The sequence below is a fragment of the Lissotriton helveticus genome, chromosome 3_1 (genome assembly GCF_964261635.1).
Source record: "Lissotriton helveticus chromosome 3_1, aLisHel1.1, whole genome shotgun sequence".
In the NCBI taxonomy this organism is placed as follows: domain Eukaryota; kingdom Metazoa; phylum Chordata; class Amphibia; order Caudata; family Salamandridae; genus Lissotriton; species Lissotriton helveticus.
Window position 1 is genome coordinate 541276632 of NC_136061.1, and position 13570 is coordinate 541290201.

Consider the following 13570-nt stretch of genomic DNA (forward strand, 5'->3'; position numbering starts at 1 on the left):
TCAAGCGTGTGGCCGGCGTAGTGGGTGGGGGTGTTGACCAGTTACTTGAGTCCGAGGTTGGCGAGGTTGTCCAGCAGGGCGGCGGTGTTGCGGTCCTTGTTGTTCTCCAGATGGAAGTTGAGGTCTCCAAGGAGGATGTAGTCAGCGGAGGGGAGGGCGTGAGGGCTGATGAAGTCTGTGATGTCTTCGCTGAATTTTGCGCGTGGTCCCGGGGGTCTGTAGACGAGGGTGCCTCTGAGGGTCGTCTTTGGGTCGGTGTGAATCTGGAAGTGGAGGTGCTCGGCAGCGGCAAAGGTGTCGTTGGAGTCGGTCTTGATGCGGATGGTGTTCCTGTGGACGATGGCAATGCCTCCTCCGATCTGGTTGACGCGGTCCCTCCTGATGATCTTGTACCCGTCCGGGATGGCGATGGCGATGTCGGGGGCTGAGGAGACGTTCATCCAGGTTTCCGTGAGGAAGGCGACGTCCGGTGATGTTGCGTCGAGGAGGTTCCAGAGTTCCACGGCGTGTCTGTGGACGGAGCGGGTGTTGAGCAGGATGCACTTGAGGTGGTTGTTGCTGGTGCTTGGCTTGGCGGGTGCGGTGCAGGTTCGGAGGGAGGTGAACTTGCAGGCCTTGCAGGTGAAGGGTCCGTGGAAGCGTCTCGGGGTGGCTCGGCAGCAGGCGGGGTTCCGGCCGGCATTGAGTGCATTGAGGGCGGCGGCATCGTAGGTCTGTCGGGTCGTCTTGCATCGGCGGGGGCCAGGGGTCCTGGCACTGGGCGCGGTTCAGGCGCGGACGGGCGCAGACGGGCTTGCCTTTGGCGCGCCTTAGGCGCACAATCGGCGCGTCCGCTACGCGTGACCGCTGCGCGTGCAAGGGGGCGTCCTAAGTAAGGAGCCAGGAGGGAGGGTCAGCTGGGTGGCGGGAGCGGGGCGGCGAATGGGCAGGAGGGGGGCGGGGCCGCAGGGAGGCAGCGGAGGGAAAAAAGGTGAGTCGGGCGGCTCAGCGGCGGCTGGGTCGTCCGGCGTCAGGAGCAAGAAGCAGGCAAAGGAGCAAGGCAGAGAGCAGTGGTGCGTGGGGGGGCGACCTCACCTGGAGTGCAGGCTCAGCGGTCGCTCCACACAAAATACACAACTGTTTGCACAAAGATGAGTGCTTTAATGTTTGTTATTGATGTATCATTTACCAGTCAGCCAAATACCTACAATGTTTCAGTAGTCGCGAGGTAGCAATGCTAGGTCCATATACATGAAGCTGGCAGAAAAGAGTTTTAATCCTGTGTCCCAATGGGACAATAGGGGACCAGAGTGCTGATGAGCGAATTTTAAGCCAGGTGTAGTAATGGCAAGTTCCTTTAATTGGAACCTTGTGTATGTAATAGGAATGTTTGATGGCTGAGCAACGGTAACTGGGGCTGTGATGGCATTCTTGATGTACCTTTACTGGAGCTGCATGAAGATTGTTATCATTCTGATTCCTGCTGTCAGCTCAACCAGATCTGCATGTTTCCTTCTTCTATTCTCAGAGCTATTCTATTAAAAGGATTACTTCAAGACTACAGTTCATCTGTTATTCTTTACAACGTCACTACAATTTATGGAAACGAGGACGGGATGAAATTTAAACGACAAACTTCTGAATTTCGTTTCTCCATGGACAATAAACACTTTGTGAGTACTTAAATACTTTCTTTGAACATTCTCAAATTTTAATTATACACCGAGAGATTATATTCTCTCTGCAGTGTGTATTACTTCCGTGGATGCTCGATCTTGGCAACATTTTTTGCTACAGAAGTATAAGTACAATGTATGACAGTTGACGGGCTGACTGTTGGAGTTTCGAAAATTGCATCGCAGTAATTCTTTATTTACCGAAAATCAACAAAAAAAGAGAAAATTGCTTGTGACAGTGAAGTTTGCTGTTGGTCAAAGATCGTTGAAAGTCTTTACCTTTGAATCTGCATCTCCAGTGCGGGTGCCGTGAACTCAAGGAAGCGTTCTCCTCCGAATGCGCACAGTAGTGGAAGCTTCAAGATTCGACAGCGCCTGCGCATTACCACGTGTATGCACACGTCACCGCGTCACGGATTACACACGGCAGCCATTTTGGAAATTAAGTTTGGTTTCCAGGACAACCAACATCCGAGTGATTTGCCGAGCGCTTTCCCTGAAACTGAATAAAGCGGATCTCAGCAACTCTGGACATCGGCGAGTGTGATAAGTACTGTTAGAAGAAGGATATGCATGCAGCATCATTTTCTTGAGGGTGTTCTTAATTTTTTCTCTTCTTGAAGTGGGAAGTTTTACTGAATCTTCATATTGCGAATTTTTTCTAAAGGCAAAAGTGACTGTTTTTCTTAGATTCTTCAAGTAATAGACATTTGACTCGCTTTTAGGTATTTTCCCTTATTTTGGCTTTAATTTCAAGCACATCGTTACATTAATACTCAGGAAAACAGTCTCAATTCAAGGTACTTATAATACAGCAGTTGGATGTGGGGAACATTACTGGAAGGAAAGGGAGATTTCTCTTGTTTTTTGTGTAGTGGATTTTATTTACTGTTTCTTTATGAAGTACTTTACGCTGGGGCACACAACCTTCAAACAAAAAAAAAAAAAAAGTGCTCACCGCTGGTGCGCACAGCATGTGATGTTCTTATCGTCAGTGGCACCGGAACATTCTTTTGGAACAGCGTGTCCATAACTCCTCTTTGGAGTCCTGCTAAACGAAAGCCAACCTCTACACGTCATCACGCTGCTTGTCACCCTTGGCGGCCATCTTCTTTGATGATTATTTCCATGAAACAATTCGGGAAGCATTTTCTTAATTTTTTATTTCTTTTGCACGAATTTAAATTCCCAGAACACGGAGCAATTTTCAGTGTTCGGGGCTAACTGAGATAAAAGTAAGCAGCTAGGAGGAACTTATTTGGGAATACACGGAGTCAAACAACATTGAAAGTCAATTTTTGCATTAATAGTGTTTTTTTTCTTTCATGCCTGTAGTATATATGCTGTAAATAATTCATGAAGTTCTGGAATTTCACGATGTAACAATTGATAGTGAAGCAATATGTTTGTTATGTAAACAGTATATTTATTAGGGTGACACTCACGAAAACACAATTAGATAATTTTGGGGGTAGTAATTGTATCTTACATACAATAGAGATTTCTTGGGGTATACATTGCAGCAGAGATTTCTTGAGGTTCAGGAATTTCGTGAGGTATTAGTTTAGAGTTTGTAAGTGGATGTTCATTTACGTTCTAGACTTACGATCTTTATATTTTACTGTCTCATTATTCATGAAGTGGTTATTTGAGTCTTTATATTTTTACTGACATTTCATTCAAGAAGTAGTTATATTGCTGGTTTTATTCACTAACTTATCTTTCACATAATAATTAGTTAAGTATTGGATTTGAGTATGTCTTTGGAAGCTGGGAATTCAGGTACTGGGGACGAGGGTTCGTCAGGTATACGTTTGACTTAAAATTTACAAATCAATTCCCCCAAAGAATTTCTAGCTATTCCTGGAGAACCATTGATTACTTGCTTAGATTGGAAAGCATATTTTTTGAACTATATAGCAAATTTAGAGGACGTAAATGGTACGTTCTCGCCGGAAAGGAAGAAGAGGATGTTGTTATATTCGCTTGGTCCAGAAGGTTTACGTATTTTTCAGGATATGCACTCACATAAAAGAGTGGAAGGTAATTCTAATGTTTTTGAATGTGCTTTAACGGACTTGGATGATCATTTCTCTCCCTCGGTATCAATTGCTGTGACTAGGCATGCATTTTTCCACAGGAAGCAAGGGAAAAACGAGACAGTAGAGGAATTTGTTTCGGCCTTAAAAAAGTTAGCAAGGAAGTGTGAATTTGCTCAGTTACATGATGACTTTATACGTGACCAAGTGGTGATGTATACTAAGAACAAGGTATTACAGGATAAATTGTGGGTAGAAGGAGACAAATGTCTTAAAGAAATAGTGGCCTTAGTTAAAAAAGCGGAATTGTCTGACCGATGTGCAAAAGTCACTTTGTCGCAGGATAGCAAGGTAGAGAAGGAATTAGTTGCCAAGGTAATTGAGAAGAAAGCATGGTATAAAGATAAGTTGGAGAGAGGAAATAGTGATTTTCGTGATAGGAGAGAAAGGGAAAATAGTGAAAAGAAGAAATTCAATGAAAGTAGTGAAAGGAAGAAATTTAGTGACGTGGTGTGTTTTAGGTGTGGGAGTTATTCACATGCCGCTACTTTTGAGAAGTGCCCCGCTAAGCATGCAAAATGTATAGAGTGCGGATTGGTGGGTCATTTTTCAAGGGTATGCAACCAAAAAAAAATAAGAAGTTTTCTAAGAAAAAAGTTACTTATGTTCAATATGAAGATGATTCATCTGTTTCTGAGTCCGATAATAGTGATGTTCAAGTTAATTGCATTCGAAACATTGAGATTTAATTTAAATTATCAAGTGTTTATGACATATTTATTAATAATTTAGTAAAATTATCTCCATTACATTTTGCATTTTAGAAAGGGGGGATGGTTGAGGGTGAGATCACATGTTCTGTTCTCACATGTTCTGTTCTGTTCACAAAGGATTATGCGGAATTTACTAAACATAGATGGCGGATTATTAGGTCCAAATTCATTATAGTTTGTCAATAATTTTATGTTGTCGTTTTTTTTTTTGTTTGGTTTTTATTTTGTTTATTTCTGTGTTAAGAAGGAGGATGTGTAGTAATGGCAAGTTCCTTTAATTGGAACCTTGTGTATGTAATAGGAATGTTTGATGGCTGAGCAACGGTAACTGGGGCTGTGATGGCATTCTTGATGTACCTTTACTGGAGCTGCACGAAGATTGTTATCATTCTGATTCCTGCTGTCAGCTCAACCAGATCTGCATGTTTCCTTCTTCTATTCTACGAGCTATTCTATTAAAAGGATTACTTCAAGACTACAGTTCATCTGTTATTCTTTACAACGTCACTACACCAGGCGTAGGTGAAGGGCGTGCAGAGCCCTGTGATTGTAGTCAACTGACTTATAGGTTGAAATGCAGAAATAGATGCAGAAAAAAAAGTGAAATGGCCTAGCCTTCAAATCTAATCTGATTGTGAAGGGAATCACCTCATCTAAGATAGTGGCCACAGCATTATGGTCTGGTGAGTGCTCGTACCCATAGATGACGGATTTCCCTTCACACTGAGGTCGCCACTGGACCGTTTCAATGGCCAGTGCTCTAATTTTTACCTCCCTTGAGTACTTGTTTTGGGATCTAGCTGCTGGCTCTTCGATAGGGCAAGACCGAAAGTGTGGAGTTTCCACAGCTGTATCTGCTACCACAGAATATATGTTTTTGTTTTTGCTTGATCACTTGAAATCTAACATCAGCTAACGCAGCCTCAAATCATAACTAGTAATTAGCCCAGTCTTCAGAACATTTGTTTTGCCAGGTTCACATAGGCATTTGTGACAAGGCGGCTGTCATTTGCAAATATGAGGTGGCAGGTATGGAGGAAGCATTTTCATTTCTCGTCATTAAGCATTCTTAAAATTGTCAAGAGTATAACACATCCTGGTGGTTTGTAGGTGGAAACACTAGTGAAAATAAGAGTGTAAAAGCATTGTGAAGGTAAAACAGAATGATATTTGAAAATAATTGAATGTGAACACTTTTCTTTGAACCAGCTACAAAACAGATTACTTTTATAACTTGGTAAGATTTATATTTCTTTGCCCCTCAAATCAATGTTTCCACTGTAGAAAATCTCCCGTGCAGTGCGGGGCACTATATTATACCTTGATACCTTCCCCATGTCCAATTTATCCAACAAACACAAAACAACACTGAGTTGTCAGCAAACTATTATGACTCAACCTTGATTATAAACACCATACAATACACAGTTTCTGTGGATGGCAAACATGCAGCTAGGTGGTTTAAAGCACAAGGGCTGCATCTTGTGCCTCTTACTATTTTGCCTTATTTATGACCTGCACAGGAGAGCAAGCACATTAACTAGCTTCATCTGTCCGCATCACTTTTTTAATAATGCCAGTGTTTATTAAATAATTTTTTCTACCACTAGGTCAGGTATTTTTTAACATCACTTACTTATATCACCCCTGACACTCACTCCATTTCACTCACATAGCACCCACATTAAAAGGTGCTCCTGCGTAGTCACTAGTCGCAGCACTGCCCCGTCCCTCAGCGGGGCGGGAAGACCCCAATGATGAAGCATGACACCAAGGGCCCTTTTGGTGTGTGAGGGGTATTTTAACACACAGTGTGTATTCCACCAACATCAGGATACACACTACATTCCACGTGAGGTGGACCCGGTTGATTAAATGTAATCACAATAATGAGCCCTATTCAAAGACAACGGCGTCTTCTCAACAACGTCAGAAAGCAGCTATATTTTGTAGGACTGATGATCCCCTTGGGATATGGAACAGAAACTAACAAGGTAAGAAACTGGCATCCATTTCTGTTGTGCCTCGACAATAAAGCAGCAGGACCTACAGGAAGGAGTAACAGTCCCTACAATGAGCAGCAGTGGGCTTCACATCTACGGATAGAAGGACAACTGACCTAGCTAACAGGATGAAGGATGCCATTCTCGGGACAGTGGGACCCCACATGCTGTGTGCAATCACATTCAAGGCAGGAATAGCTGTCAATGCAATACAAAATTTCTTAATAATGCATTTCTTCATAATGCAATCCTAATTATCACTTAGATTCAGCACCTACAAAAATTATCTGCAACTCCCCCATTCCCTGCAGCAGCTGCAGCAGTGCTAAGTCCCACTCTTGCCCAGCACAGCATAGCTTGCTCCAACAACAGCATCAGTGGAATCCACTATGCAGATGCTGGCGCAGACCCTCCTACTGCCAACCTAGCAGGACCAACCCCCAGAGACCGTCCCCATTCCAAAACTAGACTCGGTGAGCTCCACTCAGAGGAAACGGACCCTTCAAATCCAAGTGGTGGAAGGCTCCGAAACTCTGGCCCTCCACATAGCAGCAGTGAGCCACCACACAGTGGCAGTGGGACTGCTCACATCCAAGTGACTCAGGCCGCCAACTATTGAGTCGTAGCAAGCCAACCACACCCAAGTGGCTACAACCACTGTCCCGCAAACACAGCACGAACCATCCGAAACTGATGTTGGATTGGGACCTCATGCCCAGCAGGCAACGGACCCACAGGCAATAGTGGACACCACAACAACCAGCAAAGGCCCTAGAACGCGTCTGCCAGCAGGCCCCCTGAAAGGCTTCAGACTCCATATCAAACAGCAGATGACATCACACTAAATGGTTGCAGGCCCCAGGACAAACAGCCCCGGGAGAGAAACTGACAGGACAGGGTCATAAACTAAGTGATCAATAGACCCAAATTTCAGAGGAGAGCAAGCTCGAGCCTGAAAGGTAAGCAGGTAATGTATGGAACAACAGACAGTGTGAAAATGCCCTACAATAAGCATGCAGAGAGAGGCCCCTGCATGGATCTGAAGCATCCTCAACATGGTGAATGTATTCAAACTAAATTGTTTACAAAAGTTCTCATTTTGAGTTGCAACAAAAAAACATTGTTCTTACTGCAGAGCACCTTATTTATTGTGAAATAAATGGACCTAGACGAATTACTGAAACTAATCATATTCTTTAGCTTTGGAGGGCATCTATCCAATACACTGAAAAGGTTAGGCGTTAGTGCAATTTGGAATGTTACCATTCTTACAACAATACTTAAACCCAGGCCCAGGCCCAACAAGACCTGGAGCAGAAGCTGGGTAAATGCACTATACAGCCACATGTACCATAAGGTGGACCACACTCTACGTTTTATCAGAAACATCAGCAGACCAATTGTTAATGTTTCGTATTAGTGGCTATGATATATTGATTGGGGACACAGATCAATTCCCTTACACAATGAACCTTTAGTTTTTTCATATTTCACAAATTAATTTTTCTACTTATAAAAACTAAAAGGGGGTGTCAGTAGAGAAAGATGCGACTGCCCAGTGTACTTATGCGTATTCAAAGTTCTCTTCTCTTAATTGTATACCTCATAAGGGAGCGTGGTGGTGCAAGTCTTTCAACAGTAATGCTGAGAAAACAGTGTTTAATAACTGTGTTCCTGCGATCACCCTCAGTAATAATAATTGCAAAAATGGCCTCAACTCACCTTCATCATTTTCTTGTTCTCTCGATTGAGCTCCATTTCCAAAGCAAACACTTCACCTGGGCTAAACTGCTCATGGGCGTCCTCATCTTCATCATTATCATCATCATTATCCTCATCTTCGGCCTCCTCTTCCTCCTCCTGGGTCTCCCCAAGCATGGATGCAAACGCTCGATGGACAGATTTACTAACTCCATCTGATGTTTCTCCTGGAAGAAAAGTAAAACTAGTGAGTTATAAGAATAAGCCGCCTGCTTCTCCAGGCAAAGAGGCAGCACATGTTGTAAATTCAATAAATGCAAACGTGTGCGACAGGCAGCACTGAAGTTACACAGTCTGGGGGTAAAATTCATTCGAGTCACAAGCGGTGCCAAATGCCCTGTCCATGTGTGGAATGGATGAGAGAGAGGGTAATAGTTGCTGTAGAAATATAGGTGTTACCTTTGCGTACACCTAGGCACTAAAATGGATTAATAGGGGAAAATCAGGAGCCAACGTAAGCAATAGAGTGGCTATAGCCAATGAAAATCATCAAAATGTAACTACTGGAAACAACAAGTGCTTAACATGTTAACTATCAGATCTGTGATCTCGTAGAGGATCCGTAATCAAAACATTTTTTAGAATTTTTTTTGTATTACTTCTAGCTAAACACAGCATTAGCCTGTTATCAATTGTTCATAAAAGTACAATAAGAAGTTGTAGACAGAATGGTCTGTGTGCCAGCCTCTTTCGTCATCTGCATGTGTTTTTCATGCTTTGCCACTACCCAGTGGTCCATCAAGATCATAGCATTTAGAAGATGGTTACGTTATCCCTTCGGTGATCCTGTTAGGTTTTAGTAATGGAGGTCAAATAGCATTTGTCGTCTTAACACTACTGATATTTGAAAGCCATTGTGTGATGTATGCGTGTGCTCTTATTTACTTTTCTGATATGGCATTTTAATTGCTGATTTATGTTTTTTTTATTTAGAAGTGCTTGCTGTTTGAATGACATACACTTTCAGAAAGTCATAGTTCCATTAATTAATCGCTTTTGAGCATGCACTTGTTTCACTTTGCTGTCATGATAATATCTGTAAATTTACAGCATTTGTTGTTCACAGAGACAAGTGCACAAATATTTGTTTTTCAATTTAAAGCAGCAATAAGAATATTGGTGTTTTGTCACAGTTTCCACTATGCAATAATAAACTGTATATGTTTGTATAAATATTCCCTAGCTTGTATATGTGAAGTTCCGGGGTGATCCGTCAAGTGGGAGAGGGGGAGGAGGGGTCCCAAAACGCCAAATCTCCTTGCATTTTCAATAGACTTTTTTAAGAAGCACTACCACAAATACTGCAGAACAGAATTACACCAAACTGGGCAGGAAGCTAGATCTTGGACCAGAAAGCATGCTTTGTGTGATTTGGTGTAGACGTGATTATATTAAGTCTCAGAAATATTTGTATATCTGGACAGCTGGGTTCGTGGAGATCTTGCAAGAGTCCCGGTTTTTTTTTTTTTGCAGAGTTTTATATATAGCGCGAACTAGAACCAAACCGAACGCAAAAGAGCGCTTTACATAGCACCAGTTACGTTACATGAGGACACACTTTCATTTTAGGCACGGGGAGATTAAGTGATTTGCCCAGAATCACAGGGGGTTTTTGGCGTCGTTACCGAGACTCGAACCCAGATCCCCAGGTCCGAGGTCGAGCGCCTTAGCCGTTAGGCCAACCCATCTCCCCACTTTGAGCCCAATTTTCCCCAGAAGGCATTTTCCCCCTTAGACCATTTTACTTCCACAGGAGTCAGACTCCTGCAGGAACGAGCACTCTGACTGCCAGAACCATGAAGAAAAATGTTGCTGTCAGCCAACACAGGACTTGGGGGACTTAGTCCCCTGCCCTGCAATTATTCTTTAAAAAAATGTACGGGGGCACGTTAGGGATACCCTGTCCGGTAGCCCTTGTAAAGGGGGAGGAGTCCTGGGACCAAAATACAGAAACATTTAAAAAATTGGGCCTTTTTGTTGCGCTTCTGCAGGACTCCTGCAAGATCCCAGCAAAAACGAAAAAACTAAACAAGCATTGGAAATGCAATAGGGCTCGCATTAGGAAAGTTTAAGCTATTGGTCTTATAAATTAATTTTTTTAATTTATGTGTTATTTTTTAAAATAGCTAAATTAATAGCTTTGTCATTTACAATGCCAATAGTTATAACTTTCGCAAATGTGGCAACTATAGCATTTGTAATGCAACATGTTTTGTATTTACATGACTTAGATGTATTGATATTACAAATAACAATGGCTTTTAATTTTTTTAAATAATTAATACTTAAATAATTTATTTAATTTGTAATGGCAATAGCTTAAACTTTTGTAAATAACTTTTGTGAAGATTATGTTCAGTGTTTTTTATTGTGACGAAAATCCAAGAACAGAAGTGAAATATTAACATTTTTTTGTGATTTGTAATAAAGCGTGAAAGCTAGTAAACAGCTGGAAACATTGAAAAAAACATATTTGAACCGGTGATGCTGTGGTTGCGCTGAGTGATGCAGTGGTTGCGCTGAGTGATGCTGTGGTGGTGCTGAGTGAAGCTGTGGTTGCGCTGAGTGGTGTGTGCAACGGTGGAGCTTAGTGGGTGCATTGGTGGAGCTGTGTGGTGGGTGCATTGGTGGAGCTGTGTGGTGGGTGCATCAGTGGAGCTGTGTGGTGGGTGCATCAGTGGAGCTGTGTGGTGGGTGCATCAGTGGAGCTGTGTGGTGGGTGCATCAGTGGAGCTGTGTGGTGGGTGCATCGGTGGAGCTGTGTGGTGGGTGCATCGGTGGAGCTGTGTGGTGGGTGCATCGGTGGAGCTGTGTGGTGGGTGCATCGGTGGAGCTGTGTGGTGGGTGCATCGGTGGAGCTGTGTGGTGGGTGCATCGGTGGAGCTGTGTGGTGGGTGCATCGGTGGAGCTGTGTGGTGGGTGCATCGGTGGAGCTGTGTGGTGGGTGCTTCGGTGGAGCTGTGTGGTGGGTGCATCAGTGGAGCTGTGTGGTGGGTGCATCAGTGGAGCTGATTGGTGGGTGCATCAGTGGAGCTGTGTGGTGGGTGCATCGGTGGAGCTGTGTGGTGGGTGCATCGGTGGAGCTGTGTGGTGGGTGCATCGGTGGAGCTGTGTGGTGGGTGCATCGGTGGAGCTGTGTGGTGGGTGCATCGGTGGAGCTGTGTGGTGGGTGCATCAGTGGAGCTGTGTGGTGGGTGCATCAGTGGAGCTGTGTGGTGGGTGCATCAGTGGAGCTGTGTGGTGGGTGCATCAGTGGAGCTGTGTGGTGGGTGCATCAGTGGAGCTGTGTGGTGGGTGCATCAGTGGAGCTGTGTGGTGGGTGCATCAGTGGAGCTGTGTGGTGGGTGCATCAGTGGAGCTGTGTGGTGGGTGCATCGGTGGAGCTGTGTGGTGGGTGCATCAGTGGAGCTGTGTGGTGGGTGCATCTGTGGAGCTGTGTGGTGGGTGCATCCGTGGAGCTGTGTGGTGGGTGCATCCGTGGAGCTGTGTGGTGGGTGCCTCGGTGGAGCTGTGTGCATCGGTGGAGCTGTGTGGTGGGTGCATCTGTGGAGCTGTGTGGTGGGTGCCTCGGTGGAGCTGTGTGCATCGGTGGAGCTGTGTGGTGGGTGCATCGGTGGAGCTGTGTGGTGGGTGCATCGGTGGAGCTGTGTGGTGGGTGCATCGGTGGAGCTGTGTGGTGGGTGCATCGGTGGAGCTGTGTGTTGGGTGCATCGGTGGAGCTGTGTGTTGGGTGCATCGGTGGAGCTGTGTGGTGGGTGCATCGGTGGAGCTGTGTGGTGGGTGCATCAGTGGAGCTGTGTGGTGGGTGCATCAGTGGAGCTGTGTGGTGGGTGCATCAGTGGAGCTGTGTGGTGGGTGCATCGGTGGAGCTGTGTGGTGGGTGCATCGGTGGAGCTGTGTGGTGGGTGCATCGGTGGAGCTGTGTGGTGGGTGCTTCGGTGGAGCTGTGTGGTGGGTGCTTCGGTGGAGCTGTGTGGTGGGTGCTTCGGTGGAGCTGTGTGGTGGGTGCATCAGTGGAGCTGTGTGGTGGGTGCATCAGTGGAGCTGTGTGGTGGGTGCATCGGTGGAGCTGTGTGGTGGGTGCATCGGTGGAGCTGTGTGGTGGGTGCATCGGTGGAGCTGTGTGGTGGGTGCATCGGTGGAGCTGTGTGTTGGGTGCATCAGTGGAGCTGTGTGGTGGGTGCATCAGTGGAGCTGTGTGGTGGGTGCATCAGTGGAGCTGTGTGGTGGGTGCATCAGTGGAGCTGTGTGGTGGGTGCATCAGTGGAGCTGTGTGGTGGGTGCATCGGTGGAGCTGTGTGGTGGGTGCATCGGTGGAGCTGTGTGGTGGGTGCATCGGTGGAGCTGTGTGGTGGGTGCATCGGTGGAGCTGTGTGGTGGGTGCATCGGTGGAGCTGTGTGTTGGGTGCATCGGTGGAGCTGTGTGGTGGGTGCATCAGTGGAGCTGTGTGGTGGGTGCATCAGTGGAGCTGTGTGGTGGGTGCATCTGTGGAGCTGTGTGGTGGGTGCATCCGTGGAGCTGTGTGGTGGGTGCCTCGGTGGAGCTGTGTGCATCGGTGGAGCTGTGTGGTGGGTGCCTTGGTGGAGCTGTATGGTGGGTGCATCGGTGGAGCTGTGTGGTGGGTGCATCGGTGGAGCTGTGTGGTGGGTGCATCGGTGGAGCTGTGTGTTGGGTGCATCGGTGGAGCTGTGTGGTGGGTGCATTGGTGGAGCTGTGTGGTGGGTGCATTGGTGGAGCTGTGTGTTGGGTGCATCAGTGGAGCTGTGTGGTGGGTGCATCAGTGGAGCTGTGTGGTGGGTGCATCTGTGGAGCTGTGTGGTGGGTGCATCAGTGGAGCTGTGTGGTGGGTGCATCAGTGGAGCTGTGTGGTGGGTGCCTCGGTGGAGCTGTGTGCATCGGTGGAGCTGTGTGGTGGGTGCCTTGGTGGAGCTGTATGGTGGGTGCCTCGTTGGAGCCGTGTGGTGGGTGCCTCGGTGGAGCTGTGTGGTGGGTGCATCGGTGGAGCTGTGTCGGTGGAGCTTTGTGGTGGGTGCATCGGTGGAGCTGTGTGGTGGGTGCCTCGGTGGAGCTGGGTGGTGGGTGCCTCGGTGGAGCTGTGTAGGTGGCGCTGTGTGGTGGGTGCATCAGTGGAGCTGTGTGGTGGGTGCATCAGTGGAGCTGTGTGGTGGGTGCATCTGTGGAGCTGTGTGGTGGGTGCATCAGTGGAGCTGTGTGGTGGGTGCATCAGTGGAGCTGTGTGGTGGGTGCCTCGGTGGAGCTGTGTGCATCGGTGGAGCTGTGTGGTGGGTGCCTTGGTGGAGCTGTATGGTGGGTGCCTCGGTGGAGCCGTGTGGTGGGT

General features: G+C 46.5%; 1 protein-coding gene across 1 annotated transcript in view; it reads right to left on the bottom strand.

Moving 5' to 3' along the window:
• The window catches only part of GTF3C3 (general transcription factor IIIC subunit 3), a 348121-nt gene that overhangs the window by 266388 nt on the left and 68163 nt on the right, over positions 1-13570 (bottom strand). Inside the window, exon 3 of the mRNA XM_078680426.1 lies at positions 8193-8398. Within this exon, the coding sequence (XP_078536552.1) occupies positions 8193-8398 (206 nt within the window). The remainder of the gene's footprint in view (positions 1-8192; positions 8399-13570) is intronic.